This window comes from Canis aureus, chromosome 36 (genome assembly GCF_053574225.1).
Source record: "Canis aureus isolate CA01 chromosome 36, VMU_Caureus_v.1.0, whole genome shotgun sequence".
NCBI lineage: Eukaryota > Metazoa > Chordata > Mammalia > Carnivora > Canidae > Canis > Canis aureus.
Genome location: NC_135646.1, coordinates 6,323,051 through 6,338,477, shown reverse-complemented (window position 1 = coordinate 6,338,477; position 15,427 = coordinate 6,323,051). Strand labels below are relative to the sequence as shown.

Sequence of the window (15,427 nt, the reverse complement as noted above, 5' to 3'; positions counted from 1 at the left end):
CCGGCCCCCCTCTCTGCGTCCCTAGCCAGAAACAATGGCCCCCTGGGACGGAGAGGGCACCGAAACACAGGTCCAGGGGAGAGGAGAGACGCGGGCTCTGAAACCAGACGCCTTGGGTCTGAATCCTGTTTCTGCTGCTGTCTAGCTGCAGGGCCTTGAGCAAGCCACTTGGCCTCCCTGTGCCTCAGTTTCCTCTTCTGAAAAGCGGGATCCTAAGAGTACTTACCTCTCAGGATTAACTAAAATCACCATATGCAGCATTTAGCGAAGTGCCTGGCTCACCAGAAGCACTCACCACACAGCGATCGCAGTTGGTAGATTTTGAATGTGGGGGAAGGCCTGGTCCACCACGGTGGCCCCAATTTCTTCCAGCACAGTTCTGGACGGAAGGACCGAATCCAGCCTGGGAATTCTAGCTCCCCCACCCTCACACTCCCCAGGGGCTCTGGCACCCGGATACTCTCTCAATGCGCCCCAGTGGGCTGGCTGCCAAGGTACAGCGGTCTGGATGTGATTTCAGCCCGGCCGTGCTCTAGGCAGATCCAGGCCTGGATCGTCCCCCCCACTTACCTGTCGGCGCTGAGGATGGGGCTGCTGGTGGAGAGGGGACTGGGGGAGACAAAGGAGCCTCCCAGGGTCCCGTTCCTCAGGGGCGTGTCGTGGCCGTAGGCCTGGGCAGCTGGAGCACTAAAGCTCTTGGGTTCAGGGTCCTGAGCTCGGGGCCCCGCCACGGCCGTCCGCACCACCGACTCCACATAGCTCCGGGGCTCTGGAAGGGGGCAGAAGAGAGACTGAGATCTATGGGGGTGCAGCCTAGACCCCTCCCAACCTGTCAGGGAATTCCCCAGCCTGTGAGGATGATTCCAGAAAGACAGCCAAGCATGCAAAGGGCACTTCTGGTGCTTCAGCCTGCCCACGCCTACCGCTCTTCCCAGTTGTCTTGGAGAAGCTGTGAGAGCCCCCATGGAACCTTTAACCGGGGCCTTGCTTGCAGAAGTTTCCCAGAAACAGACCCCAGCTTTGCCTCCGAACAGAGCCATCCGACACTCCTCCCTCCTGTCACAGCTAGGACACCCGTCTATAGCTGGCAGCCCCTTGAGCTCCTTCTTCCCTCCTAGGTCCCGCTGGCATGGCTGGAGTCTGCTCTACAGCGGGCCCAGGGCTCCGGCCCAGCCTTGCCCACGTTCAGGACGGTGCCAGGGTTCAAGGGGCTCCACCCACGCCCAGAATCCAGAAACAGGCTTGCTGGCCTAGCAACGGGACTGTGCCGGCCAGTCACGCCCAGCCTCTTCCACGCCAAGACCCTCCCACCCACCTTGCCTGACACACTTAGCATTCCTCCCGAGATGACATCATTATCCCTGCCTGGTGTTTAGAAGAGCTTAAGAATCAGGGCAGGTGGGGGAACAAGTGCCAGGAAGGCCATTCTACAGGTGAGGATGCTGAGGCCTGGGGAGTGCACGACCAGGAGGAGATCTGACGCCCAGCCAGCGTTCGTCTGACCCTCCTCCCAGACCTCTGAGGCCAGGCCTGACCCGCACTCGGTGCTACACAGGGAGAAGAAGCAGGCCACTCTTGGCTTCTCCAGGGCCGTGATCGGGAACAGATGACATTCCTACCACCTCCAAACCTGGCACTGACCTGTCTCCCCCAAGTGGGACGTGATCAGAGCACAGCTCACATGCTGACCACAATCAGGGCATCTGCTGAAACCAGCCTCAGAGTGAAGAAGCGGAGAGTACGTGGTGCCCTGGGCAGGTCAGGCCCCTGGAGCTTTTGCTGGCCAGGACTGTGTGACAGTGCCTGGGGGTGGGGCAGGGTGTCTGCCAAGGGACGAGCATGAGGGGGTCTCGTCCGGGTACCGGGCACAGGGTGAGGGAGAACCAGCCGCCTCAGTGCCCGAAGCCGGAGTCCACATAGGCAGAGGGTCAGCCTCACAAAAGGTCTCCTCAAAAGCCCCCTCACCCAGCTGGGGGCCACCCACCCACCTCCCAGAAGCCTCAGGCCGCTTTCACTGCAAAGGCACCGAATCTGTGCCGACTGTGTTCGAGGGCCTGCTGGAGCCAGGAAATGCTATGGGGATCCTCTGGCCCAGGACAGGTGTGCATTTTGTGAAAGACTCAATAGTGAATGTTCCACGCCGCTTAGTCGATGGTCTCTGTGGCAGCTGGTCGCTTCTGCTTTTGTGCCACACAAGCGGTCACACAGAATTCGTAAACAAAATACCGTGGCTGTGTTGCAATAAAATGTTCTCTACAAAAACAGGCAGCGGGCCAGACTGGGCCATACTTTGCTGCCCCCCCGTGATCTCACCTGTCTCCTCAGCCCAGAGAGGTAGAGGGATTTGCCCCAGAACACACAGCCAATCAACGGCCAGAGATACCAGCGCCACGGTCTCCTGACTCTCAAGGCTGGCTCCTGGTGGCCTAGGGAAGGGCCACAGCCTCGCGGCGACGCTGAGAGCTGGCTGCTACCCAGCACTCCAGCATGTCAGCCAGAACCATTAGTAATGATAAAAATAGCAAACAATTATATGAGGAAAGTAGGAGAACGTAAGTAATCGGAGAATGCAAGTACCTTGCCCCCTCACACAGGACCAAGGGGCAGAGCTGGCCTAGGAATGCAGGCAGTCTGGCCCAGAGCCCGCCCTCTCGCCCACGGCGCACACACCAGCCAGCGAAAACTCAGGGCGCCTGTAGTTTCACGTGTCTTCAGTCTCGGGGGGATAGCTGTGTCCTTGCTATGCAACCAGGAGCCCACAGAAACGGCGATGGAGACGCAAAGCCAGTCAACCCCCCCCCCCCCATTCTGAGTCACTGTCCGAAAACTCCTTCCGTACCCTTCTAGGATCTCGGTTTCACCTGGGTGCCTGCAACACTCGGCAGCCCCTCTCCCACCGAGAGACAACAAGGGGATCCACCTGCTTCTTGGCCACCCCAGGCTCTTTGCGGATCCACATTCACAGCGCCCCACACACCCCCGGGAAGCAGTGAGGCCCCTGATATGCATCTATCCTACCAGCTTGTCGGTGCACGACCTTCACCCTCCAACCCACCCACACAGACACGCGTAAGAACTGGGACCTTAGAGACGCACATTCATGTTTCTCATTCCCTGGAATCCTTGCTGAGCCCAGAATTTCCAGCTGAAACCCCTGTGGATGATCCCCGACGTCTGTGCTCTTGTACCCGTCGATGCCCTCCTGGTCCACTGTCCAGCCTGCTCCTCATCCCTGGAGGCCAGCACTGACTGTGTCACCCAGACCCTCTGGTTCTAGGGCTCTGGAAGGCTTTGGCATCGGCCAGTGTGGGGGACCGCCAGGAGATGGGAGTGAGGAGAGGAGGTCAAGGTGCCAGTGGCTGCCTCCTTCTACCCAAGCCCACAGCTGCGGTCACAGGTCCTCTCTTCCAGCTCTCTGCTCTTCCTTCAGGTCTGATCTCTCATCCCGCTAGGGATCACCGGAGGGGCGCTTCACCACCCATCACTGGTTTACTCAGACCTTTTAAACAGTCCATGAAACTCTTCTCTGTTGCCCCACAGAATGAGCCGTCTGTTTCCTACCAGGACCCAGGTCCCTTTACTGAGTAAGCAACTCACATTACCCCACCGCACCCCCTAACAAAATGTACATGTACCCCTTCTACCAGCAGCAAAAGGGAGATAAAGCAGGCCTCACCACCCTGTCACCTAGTCAGGACACAGCCGAGCCTGGGACCTGTGGATGCTGACTCCCATCTGGCCTGCCTGCCATTAGGTAAGACTGTGTCCCCACTCACTGCCCCTGGCCTGAATGTGACAGCCTGAGCTCCAGGCCAGACGCCTGCACATAGTTTGCACAGGGTGACGATGGGACAGCCTATGAGAAATTCTGGGATGTCAGAAAGCCTGGGGTGGTTACAGGATGGTTACGCTTGCAAGGCATCAGTTTCCTCGGCCCCTTCCCCACTCCCATCAGATCCTGAGACACAGGAAGCCAAAGGAAGACTCTGTGAACTCGGGGGACAGGACTCCTTCCCCAGGGAGAAGCAGTAGCTGCCACATGGTAGGAAACAGTCCTTGGACTTAGAGGCCAACCAACCTCACGCTTTGCTCCTGGCCTAGCAGGATTTCAGTGACCCAGTCCACCTGGCCCTTCCCTCACCTGCCCACCGCCCTTCCCCAGTCCTGTGAGAGGCATGACCACCCTCATCTTTGGTTGGCTAGACTGCGGCCATCTGTCGCCCCTTCCTAGCCTGCCTGGCCCACCCGGGGGTGGAGATGAGCTAAGCCCTCTGTCTCCATCTCTGTTCCTCCTGAACCCGGAGCAGGAGAGACCTTTGGGAAGTTACTTCATTTGAGTCCATCTCCAGAACTGTTCAAAACCAACCTCTAAGGCCCAAAACTCAGTTTTCCCAAGTTTTCTGACTCAGTTGCCATATTGAAAACACCTCCTTTTTCTGTCTATTCTTCAGCTTTTTCTCTTTTCCCAGCCACAGGACAACATATGACTCCTGGGATCCCCCATTTCTTTCAACTCCTGGAGGGGTGACCTGGGAAAGGCTGCTCAAACTTTCTGGGACTCAGTTTCCTCATCTGTAAAAGGGGAATGAGAATACTCACCTGCCCGGCCGAGATCAAGTGAGAAAGATGGGGCAGTTCCCTCTAATCCCTTCCTGCTCTTTTCCACAGCAGTGTTTACAAGCAGCCCCACGGGTGTCAGCCTATGCCCTGGCCACACCTGCTCCTGTCTCCCTCCACCCTTCTCTCTGACCCTCTCCTGCTCCTTTCCTCCTCCCGTCCAGTCCTGGAGCAGCTGCACCCAAAGGAGTTGCGAAGAGCAGGAGAGGTGGGGCCGGGGAGGGTGCTTCATGTAGAACATTCCAGAGCTCAAACCTATTCTCAGTGGCTGTTGGCGGCTGAGAGCAGCTGGCAGCACAAGAGTGACTTGGCCCCACCAGGCCCAGGGCACTATCGGCTCTTCAACAACACCCTGAATTGCCTGTCCTGCCCCCAGGAAAGGCTCTTTGCTTGGAGAGAAGGGGCCTGCCCACCCCAAGCAAAATGAAGACATGTGCGTGGGGAGAGGCAGGAAGTAGAGAAACGCCCGAGTTCCCGTCCAGGAGCTCCGAAGTTGGAATTTCAAGCCTCTGAGGTTGGGCCATACACAGGCGTTCTGAACTCCCGTGACATCCTCTTCCAACCCCCGCTCAGCGCTTCTTCACAATGCTCGATCGTCTGTTGGCGCCTCTGCCCTCACCAGGTATCTCACCTTATACCCTCAGTGGGTAGACCCTCGGTGCCTAGCGCAGGAGCCGGCATACAATGGGTGCTCAATAAATCTGCATTGCACAGCACTGCCCCCCCCTCAAGGATCCCAGATGCCACAGGACACCCACCACCACGGATCTCAGAGCAGGAACAATTCCCCAGAGGGGCCATTTCTAGTCCAGAGTCTTCCTTTAGGCCAAATCTGTCCCGCCTCGCCACCCGGACAAACAGAAGCTAACCCACATGCTCCCCGTCCCCACTCCTCTGCGAAGGGACCTTCTACAATTCTTTCCCTGTTTCACCACTGGGAGAATAGTCTTGACGTTGACCTCACGCCTTAACTGCTGCAGGCCTCCTTGCTCGCCTGCCTTCATGGAGAAGAGAGCCCCGTCCCCAGCCCCACGGTTGACAGGTCGTGCCCGGGGCGGGGCAGCCTCCGCGGCTCTGGCGTTGGCTCTCAGCCATGCCCCCGGCTGACTGCGCAGACCCAGACCAGCCATTTAACCACCCTAAACGTCATCTCCCCATTGGTAGAATGGGGTTCCTACCGCCTTCCTCTCGGTGATTGTTAAACAAGATGTGGTGACCATGGCCCCACGTGGCCCACTCCTGCCTGTCGAACCTTATCTGGACCACACTCCCCCACTTGCTCCAACCACTAGCTCCCTCTTGCTCTGAGCCTCACTGATTTTGCGGTTCCTAGAAAAAAAAACCATGCAGTTCCTTCTGACCCCTGGGCCTTTGTACATGCTTTCCCTCCACGCGGAATGCTTTTCTCATCTCCTGGTTTCACCAAGTTCATGTCACTCACCCTCACGTCTTACCTCTTCAGCCAAGGTCAGGTTCTTGGCTATAATGTTTCATAAACTACACCCTTCCCCTTAGAGCACTACCTCAATACGTAATTCCAAGTAATTTAATTCCGGGTCCTGTTCATGCATATGCTCCGTGACATTAGGAATCGTAGTGCTGCCTATCATCCTATTCCCGGAGCCCGGCACGGTGCGTGGTATACATGGTAGGCACACGAGATGCTGAATGAATCAGCAAAGGAGGGAATGAATGCATGTGTGACCAGGGCAGAGTCCCTTCAAGTCAGCTCTGCCCCTAGCTGGATACTTCTGCCTCTGACCATCTTTCCTCACAGGCATCTTTTCCTGCATTTCCCACCAAAGTGTCAGCAGGGAAATCAGCCAGGGCTTCAGAGGGGCAGCAGACAATGCGCTTCGGTCTGACCCGGGAGGTGGTACATGAGTTAGGAAAAACGGAGCTGGCTGCCCACGGCCCTGCTCCCCGTCCCTCTCCCGCCGCACTCCCCAGGCCACGACAGCAATTCCGACCCCCACGCTGGAATCCCCAGGCACGGGGCCTGGAGGCGGGAGGAGGGCTTTGAAATAGCCCGAGGACGAGCAGACGGGAGACCTGGAAGTCCAGTCTGGGCCTTCTGCCTCCTAACTGTGGTCCTGGGCAGGCTCCCCCGACCATCACCCCCACAGCTCAGGCCTCAGTGCCCCCACATCCGTGAAAATGATGGGTGCAGCAGAGCTGATCCACGAGAACCTTCCCCTCCAAACTCTGTGGCTCCAAGACACACGAAGAGGGCCAGAGGCCTTGAGGCCTGGAAGGCTGAGAGTCATTCGTGAGGCAAAACGGGCAGGTCTCAGCTCAGCTCTGTTGATACTCGCTTCCCTGAAGTGTCACCCCAAAGTGTGGGAAACACGACATCCGGGGCCTGTCAGCCTGTGGGATAATCTCCCCTCAGACCGTCCCACTGGAGAGTGTTTGGGGGTGGGCTCCGGGCACCAGCGTTTCTGGACTCCTGTCCCACGGTCACTGCCCTGTCAGGAGCCAGCAGCCAGCAGCCAGCAGCCAGCCTGGGGGAAAGTCCTCTCCCAGGGTAGGAGGCTTGTGGGGAGGGGCAGCCAGGAGCCCGCTGGGGCTCATCCCACCCTGGGATCTGTTGCTGCGACCCCCAGCATCCTGGCGCGGCTGCCCAACCCTGGCTGGCTCCAAGTGAGCAAAGCCTCCGGGAAGCTGCAGCCACCTTACCTGGGTGACCCCCAGCCCATGCCCTCTCTGGGGGTGGAAAACCAAGGTGGTGAGTGGGAAACGGGCTTAAGAAACACAGACAGGGGGGCATCTGGTGGCTCAGTCGGTTGAGCATCCGACTCTTGGTTTCAGCTCAGGTCATGAACTCACAGGTTGTGGGATAAAGCCCTGCATTGGGCCCCATGCTCAGCAGGGAGTCTGCTTGAGATTTTCTCCCTCTGTCCCTCCCCTACTCCCCCCCCCCTCAAATAAATAAACAAATAAATCTAAAAAGAAAAAGAGAAAGCAGATAAAGCCTTTAAAGAAACCAGGCCGCATAGAACCAGGGCCCAGGTGGGAAGTCAGAACATCTAATGTGTCAGAGCTGGAAGGGGCCTCAGTGCCCCCCTCATCCAAGGCCCCCCGATGCCCAGTCACACACAGACAACCGAGGCCGGCACCCCCTTCATTTCACCTGATGCTCTGAGACATCATTTGAATTCTGTCCCTAATAGGTTAAAGGCCTCCAACCAGATTATGTCCCCTCTCTATTTTCCTCTTCTGCTTACGTCCCCCTTCCTCACATCCTCCGCTCTGCTTCATGTACAAAGCAGAGTTCATCTAAATCGAGGGTTAAGCAGAGGCACGGACGTGGGGACTCCTTGAAACTGTCAGAACCATGTTCATGGGTGTCCCGATGTGGGAGTGGGTCCGTGGCCATTCTGCGATCCCCAGAGGCATCCAAGAGCCCAGAAAGACAGACTTCCTACCATCTGTGTTGATACGAAACCAAGCAAGGTGGCAGGAGGGAGGGATCATCACCAGGGTGGCTCCGCACTGGCGGTTGGAGCTGGCTACACCTGAACCCCTGCCCACCGCCCCCCCACCGTCAGAACTCAGGCAGCATCCAAGATGACAGCTCATCACCAGGGGGTGGGCTCCAGGCCTGGTCATCTGAGACCTGTCAGAAGAGAGAGCTGCCCCCGAGCCAGCCTGAGCAAGCTCCTCGTCCACAGCCATCCCCAGGCCCAGAGAGCAGGAAGCGGCCACGCAAGCAAAGCCACACTCACCTTTGGGAAGCTCTGTCACCACCTTCCCCTCATCCTCCTCTGAGGGAAGACAAGAGGAGAGGTAGGAGGAAGGAGAGGCAGGAAAGAGAGGCAGGCGAGGAGGAAGAGAGGAAAAGAGGAAAGGAGAGAGAGAGAGATCAATTAACAGGGGTCCTTTCCTGAAAAGCAATCTGCTGAGAAGAAGGAGGTGGGAAAGCAGGAGTGAGGCCAGAGCAGAAGAGCCCAGGGAGGAGGTAAGGTCCACCGGACACGACCCTGGGGGCTCAGGACACGCAGGTTAAGGTGGGCCTCGCTGTCAGGGACGAGGCCGTCCCCCTCACAGCCCCTGCACCCAGGGCCTGCATCTCAAGCAGCAATGTGCTGGCTGGTGAGAGGCAGCCCCGATCCCCTTCTGCTCCCCGGTGACTCGGTGTCCCTGGCCATGCAGGCACCCCTGAGTGGGAGGCTGTGCCGGCCGTGTGTCTGTGTGTCACACAAGCGTGTCATTGCCCTCCTACCTGGCTGGATCAGTCTTCTGGTGACTAAGGAGAAAAAGCAAAGTTGGCCTCAAGAGTCCCAGTCCAGCCCTAAAACCAGAGTCTAAGGGGACAACCTTCGGGGTGGTTCAAACTTGTTCAAAATGGCCACATAGGGCCTAGGGCCCTCCACTCTCCCCTTCCCCACAGGGAGGACAGAAGCTGGAGGATGTGATAAGGGAGTGGGAGGTGTGAACTGGGGTGGGGGGAGGGTGTGTGTACATCTGTGTGTGTGCATGTACACAAGTGCCTGAACGCTGGGGGATGGTGGAGCCAGCCTTCTGGCAGAGAGCTGACCAGCTCCAAGGAGACTGAGGCCAAGCCCCCAAATCCCCAAGTCAGAGGACCCTGGGAGTGGCACAGACCTCACATGTCAATGGGCATGAAGGCTGCAGAGGGATTTATCCCCCTCAACCTCTGCACAGAGAGCCCCGACACAGGCCTGACCTCACTGTGGGCACAAAGCCAGGCTGTCATCTTGTTTCCAGAAGGGTCCTGAGAAGCCATCACCTCTGGGCATTTTCTGATTCAATCCTGAGGCCCTGCCCAGGACCACAGGGGTCCTCCAACCCCTACTCCTCCCTCTGGCCTCCCCCTCCCACCTCCCTTCCAGCTAGAGTCACTCACCACCTGTAGGGTGCAACAGGATGTCCGCTGGGTTGTGGGGTTTCAGGCCTAGAGCAGACAGGGGTGTCTTGGCCAGACCCGGAGGGGAGCGCACTGTGCCAGGAAGCAGAAAGGAGACACAGGGGGTGAGCCTTGGGGTGAGGGGGGTATGGGGAGAGGAAAGGGGGCAGGAGCGGGGACACCCCTACGTGAGGACGTGTTGGTGAGGGGTGGGCAGCAGGCGCAGGGCAGAGGAGCCAGCCGCAGCCCCCAGGGGTTACTGCCTTGCTCCCACAGCCCTTTCCCATCTCCGTGCTTCTCCACAGCACAAAGGGCAGAGTGAAACAGGAAATGGCACTGCCCCTCAACGGGCCCTGGCCCTGGCCCTCAACCTCCAGCAAATAGCTTCTATGCGGGGGCCCTTAGTTGTGTCACTGTGGTCGCCCGGCATGGCCATGGCTGACAACATACACGCAGGTTTCTCTGACTCTCTGACTTCCTCCATACTCTATCCTCTCTTCCCTCACCCTCTCGCTCCCCCCGACACACACACACACACACACACACACACACAGTCTTCCCACGCCCTGCACCTTGATGGACTCAGAGAACAAAAGGAGATGGGAAATCAAGATGGACCCTGTAAAGGACGGAGGGCGGAAGGGTCATGGGCACAGCCGTGCCAACCCTGAGACCCCGGGGCAGCCCTTGGCCAAAGGTCTCTGACCCCCAGCCACCCAAGCCACTTGTAAACCCCAGGAAGAGAGAATTTCTCAGTGTGGGACTCTGTACCCCCCAAATCTGGGCGTCCTGGGAGAGGGAGAAGCTCCACAACCCTTGGCCAAGAGCACCGACTCCCTGCGCAAACCCCAGGGCCCTTCCAGGCTGCCGGGCGGGGTGAGAAGTGTCACGTAACACACAAGGTCAGGGAGGGCCGTCAGGCTCTTTCCCGTCAGCCAAGGACGTGGCCAGACTCCGAGCTGAACTGCAGGGCGGTTGTTAGGCCCAGTCACGCGATTTCTCGGTGGCAGCTGCTGCGTCTCCTGACACACCTCTGAGAAGAAGCAAAGAACTGAGCTCTGTGTCCCCTGTCACAGCTAATCGGGAGCATGCAGAGGCCACGGGCCCTGAGGACAGGCCGCCGCACAGGTCAGTCGGAGCCCCAGCCTGCCTGCCACCACCAATGGCCTCAACAGCCTGGCTGTAGCCCTCGGATGCCCAGCACCGCACAGCGGCTCCAGGACCCTCCCCGGCCCCTCCTCCTTTCCCTAAAAGACAGGGAGACCTACAGGAAACGAAAGGCTACAAGCTACAGTCCCTCGGTGCAAGCAACACACATAACTTATCTGTGCACACGTGGGTGTGTGCATAGGGCCACACAGGAGCAGTGAGCGGTGACGGGGGTCCGGGCGGGCGCAGACTCCACCCTCACACCGTCCTTAGATGCCCAGCGGACAAATACAGCAGAGGAGACAAATGTGCACAGAGGCATCCAGGTAAAGGGGATAGGTCTAGACTCACGTGTCTCCATCCCTCCCTCTCCTTACACACACACGTACACACACAGATTCGGTTTCTACCACCCTCCAGCTACTGAAAATGGTGCCTTGCAATAGGCCCTTATGGAGCACTTATTAATGTTTGTCAAGGGAATGAATTTGAATGTACTTAGTCAGGGAGGAATGAGCCCAGCCTAGAGGCCACTGTCCACGGAATGACCGCGAAGCATGTGTTGGCCCAGTTGGCACAGGAGAGACACAGGTGGACCAGTGCGACCAGGTGAAGAGGACCAGAGGCGGTGGGAGGGCTCTCCTGCTTCCACCCCAAGCACCTCCAGCTCCCTGGTGGCTCATGCTCCGGTCCCCAAGCAACTGGCTCTCCTGCTGAGGCAGACGAGTGGGTGGCCCTGAAGCCAGGCAAGGCTTTTGCTTCCCGAGAGAGGAATTCCTCGAATTTCTCCGCCTCTGTCCTCTCTCCCAAGCCTGTGCATTGACGAAACCTCTGACTTCTTCTCCGGGAGGCTGGGGCAGCAGGGCTGGCCAGGGCAGGCCGAGAAGAATGGGAACAGACACAGATGGCAAAACCTCACCCTCGCTCGGCCCAGATGGCTTCCATCCCAAACAGGGTGATGGCCAAGATCCTGGCTGACTGGACCAACGGCAAATCAGAGCCAGGCGTGAAGGGGGAGGGCGAAGACCACCCTCAGGAGGGACAGCAACTGATTCCACGGAGTCACAAGAGGCCACAGAGATGCCTCTTCAGTGGACCACCCCGGCTTGCACTGGTCCAATGTGGTAGCGAGGAGGCTCATGGGGCTACGGCGCCGGCTGTGGAGCCGACCAGAACCGAGACACGCTCTCGGTGTAAAACGTACACCGGATTTCAAACACTTGCTATGAAACAAGAAGGCAACGTGTCTCCTTAGGTTGATTCCACGTTGAAATTATGATATTCTAGATCTTGGGGATTAAGTCAAACCTATTAATTAAAAGTAATTTCACTGGACTCTTTTTACAGTTTTTTTAAAAAAAAAGATGGTAAGGCATGTCCTTAATATGTTTATCTTGATCTACCTATTGAAATCAATAATATTTTAGACATTTGGGGTTAAGTAGAAAATATTAAATCTACTTCTCTAGTTTCCTATTACGTATTTCAGCGCAGCCACTAGAAAACGTTACATCACAAACATGGCTTGTGCTCTATTTCCTTTCGACCATGCTGCTCTGGGGAGGAGAGCCACGGCTCCCACTCACAACCCCAGCCTCCTGCAGGCCCCAGAAGGCAGCCCACACAAGTTCTGCTGGCACAGGGGTGCCACATTCTTCCCTCCTCAGGACAGCCAGCCCCCAGGAGAACATGACGGCCAGTTCTGCTCTTCCGTGCTCACCCTCCTCCCCTCCCTCATCTCTTCCTCCTCTGCTGCCGGGAGGCCTGTCACAGGGGCTCTGAGTCCTCAGTATCCTCCCATCACTGCTGTCCCACAGCTGCCCCCTACCAGCTCCCCCTGTCTCTTCTATGCTGTACTCATCCGGGTCTTCTCTATGGGTGGAAATGCCTCTGCCGTTTGGGGATTTGCCTCTCCAGTGAGTGCATCAGGGACTAAATGTTCCTGCCCGTAGGCCAAGAATGGATGAGATGGGGACTCTGACAAGACTGAGTGTTCTAGGCCTTTCTTTCCCTGATGGCAACTAAGTAGGTTGCCTGAAACAGAAGAGGTGCCTGGATGTAGACAGGATTGAGGGTCACGAGCAAAAAGGTCAAGAGGCATCTCAGAGATATGCCACCAAGTCACAAGAGTCACTTTCGGATGGAGGGGGTGTGTTTTGCACACAGGATGCCAACACTCTCAAAGCTTAGGAAAATTCTAGACTTTGGGAGGCCAGGGACCCCACAGAAGGTCAGCAGGATCCGAGCCTGTGGCTTCTGCCCCCTTACATGTGTGCACGGGGACAACGGAAGGAAGAGAAGCAGGGCAGGGATGGTGAAGTGCGATGAGCCATCCAGTGGGGGGGAAGAACAGATCATGCCCCCCCCGCCACGCCCCACCAGTACCTGCCTGCAAACCTGGGGCGCTTACTCAGGCCGGGGCTGAGAGAGGGGCTTGAGGGGACCCAGGGAAGACAGGGTAGTGAGCAGCTCTTACCCCCGCTGGGCGGTGGGCTGGTCGGGGAGGTTCCCTCCATCTCCTCAAAGGCCTCCTTGTAGCTGTGCAGATGGGGCTGCAGGACAAGAACAGGGGAGTAGAGGGGGATGCCCACTGCTGGCCGTGACCCTGAAGAGCAGCGGTTTCCCAGGTAACCAGCCCACCCGTCCCTCCTCGGTAAACACAAAGGTCAAAGGGATATCCCAGCCATTCACAGCCCCACCCACTCCTTTGTCACTGACGGAATGAAAAAAGGCTCTTTGCAAAGCCTGGGTCCCCCACGGTCCCTGCGGGTGGAAATCAGGAATGCTTGCCTTGGAAATTTCCCCAACAGGGCCAAAGAGAAGGGGCTGGGGACAGGGGACTCGGATCCTGCCAGAAGGCAGGAGAGAAAAGATGTCCAAAAGCCATTTATACCCAGAATAACACACTAGCCTGGATTTTATCAGACATGGGCCACTCCGATCAGAATCTTCCAGGATGTACGTTTAAAATGCATATTTCTGGGCGCTGTCCTAGATCTAATATGCAGGAATCTCTGGAGGTGGACTTGGGAATCTATGTATTTGACAAACTCCCCAGTGGTTGGTATGCTCCTTGAAGTCTAAAATTCGCTGCCTCCAACTACTGAAATGTCTCAGAAATGCAAACCTTCTGGCATTGGAATCAGATCTCCCAAGAAAACCCTATACCTAGAAGGAATCCAAAACTGCTCTCGTCAGTCTGTATGATCGGGTTTGGAGGGTAGAGACGGTGGTCATACCCGGGACCCTTACCCCCCTACTACGCGGTGTTCTTTAGGAATCCAGGAGGGAACTCCAATCTCAGTGTTAATCTGAGAAGTGGGAGCATAAAAACTACTTAGGGACGGAAATGCCAGATTCCACACCCCAGAGAAGAGATACAGGGGGAGGACTGCGTTTGCTGAAGGGGCAGTGCCCCTCAGGTGACTATCTGGCTCCTGGATAGCTCAGATGGGCCCCACCCCTCTCTCTGGCCACAGGATGCTGCCCAGGGACTCACCTCTTTGGGCCGCCCTCCAGGATTGAGGGCGATGGTGAGAGCCAGCTCGGGGGACACGCACTGAACAGGAGAACGAACCCCCGGGCTACGGGGAGATCCGGGTTCTGGAGACTGGTTCTCATACTGTCCATCGCTGGCTGCCCGCCTCCGCAGAGGGGCTGGGGGCTCTGCAGGCTGCTTCTCCCGAGCCTGCACCCCTGGGAGGAAGGCAAGACAGCGAGGGCAGTGAGCATATCAGGCGAGAGAGGATTGGTCAGGCCCCATTTCCCCAGAGAAGGCAGGGCATCGTAGCCAGGGGCCGCGCTGGAGGGGGCCCGTCCCCCCGCAGGACTCCCCACTGCCTCCCTCTGCCCAGCCCCCACCCCGGGCTTTCTCTGCAGGGTGGGGGATCTGCTTAGGTGGGGCTGCCCTTTCCTAGGAAGCTCTGCCCTGCACAGGGTTGAGGCCCAAAGCGCAAAGGGGGTGATACAAGAAACAGATGTCAGCTCCTTGCAAACCCTGGAGGCAGAGGGCCAGAGCTTCCAGGCAAATGAGGGAAGGTGGAAAGAGGAGAGACAGTCTCCAAGGTGACCGCATCAACCAACAAGCAACATCAGGCCCGGGGGAAGAACTTTGGAAAGAGCAAATAATGCATCATCTTGCGAGTGGTGCTCTCGAGAAGAAACAAAGAAATGACGAAGTCCTGTGAAGTCCTCGGCCCCAGCTGGCCCCTAGGATACTGCTGGCCTTCTCTGGGGTTCCCCAGCCCTCGTGCCGGCACCCCCAAACCTCTTGCCAACTCCCCTTGTGCCGGCCCCTCGTCTACCCACCCCTTGCTTCACCCCGAAGATGGCCCGGCTCCCACCCTGCCCCTCCCAGCAGAGCAGCAGGCAGAGGCCCCGAAGTCATGTTCTCCATCTGCTTTTCTGTATTCCCTTCCATCCCACAGGCCTCGGCATGTCGTTAGCCTCGCCCTCCCTCCTTCCCACTGGCTTCCCACAGCTGGGCTGAGGCACGGAACCCATTGCCTCATGGAGCTGGCTCCGGAATCCTAGAAAACTCACTCCCTGGGTCCCAGAGGCCAAGACCCAGCCTGAGGACAGGCTTCCTGTCTTCCCGAGCCTGTGCGAGGACACTTTCAGCTCTGCCCAACCCGCACCCTGGAGGGGGGGGCAGGTGAAGCCAGGGGAAGGGGGCTGGGACAGGGCCAAGGGCACGTGCGCGCCTGGCCGCCCCGGCCTCAGGCCGACGCGTCTGGGAACACCGCCCCGTGGCACACTGCACACAGATACACATGCACACGCGCACACTCC

General features: G+C 57.9%; 1 protein-coding gene across 17 annotated transcripts in view; it reads right to left on the bottom strand.

Annotated features, from left to right (window-relative positions):
* The window catches only part of TNS1 (tensin 1), a 204,346-nt gene that overhangs the window by 19,979 nt on the left and 168,940 nt on the right, over window positions 1-15,427 (bottom strand). For 11 of the 17 annotated variants that reach the window (XM_077885485.1, XM_077885487.1, XM_077885483.1 and 8 more), the window contains 6 exons: window positions 14,136-14,332; window positions 13,113-13,188; window positions 9,488-9,580; window positions 8,843-8,866; window positions 8,346-8,384; window positions 571-769 (listed from right to left, as the gene is read on the bottom strand). In XM_077885485.1, the coding sequence (XP_077741611.1) occupies window positions 571-769; window positions 8,346-8,384; window positions 8,843-8,866; window positions 9,488-9,580; window positions 13,113-13,188; window positions 14,136-14,332 (628 nt within the window). The remainder of the gene's footprint in view (window positions 1-570; window positions 770-8,345; window positions 8,385-8,842; window positions 8,867-9,487; window positions 9,581-13,112; window positions 13,189-14,135; window positions 14,333-15,427) is intronic. The other 6 variants (XM_077885484.1, XM_077885491.1, XM_077885482.1 and 3 more) reach the window with 3 other exon arrangements.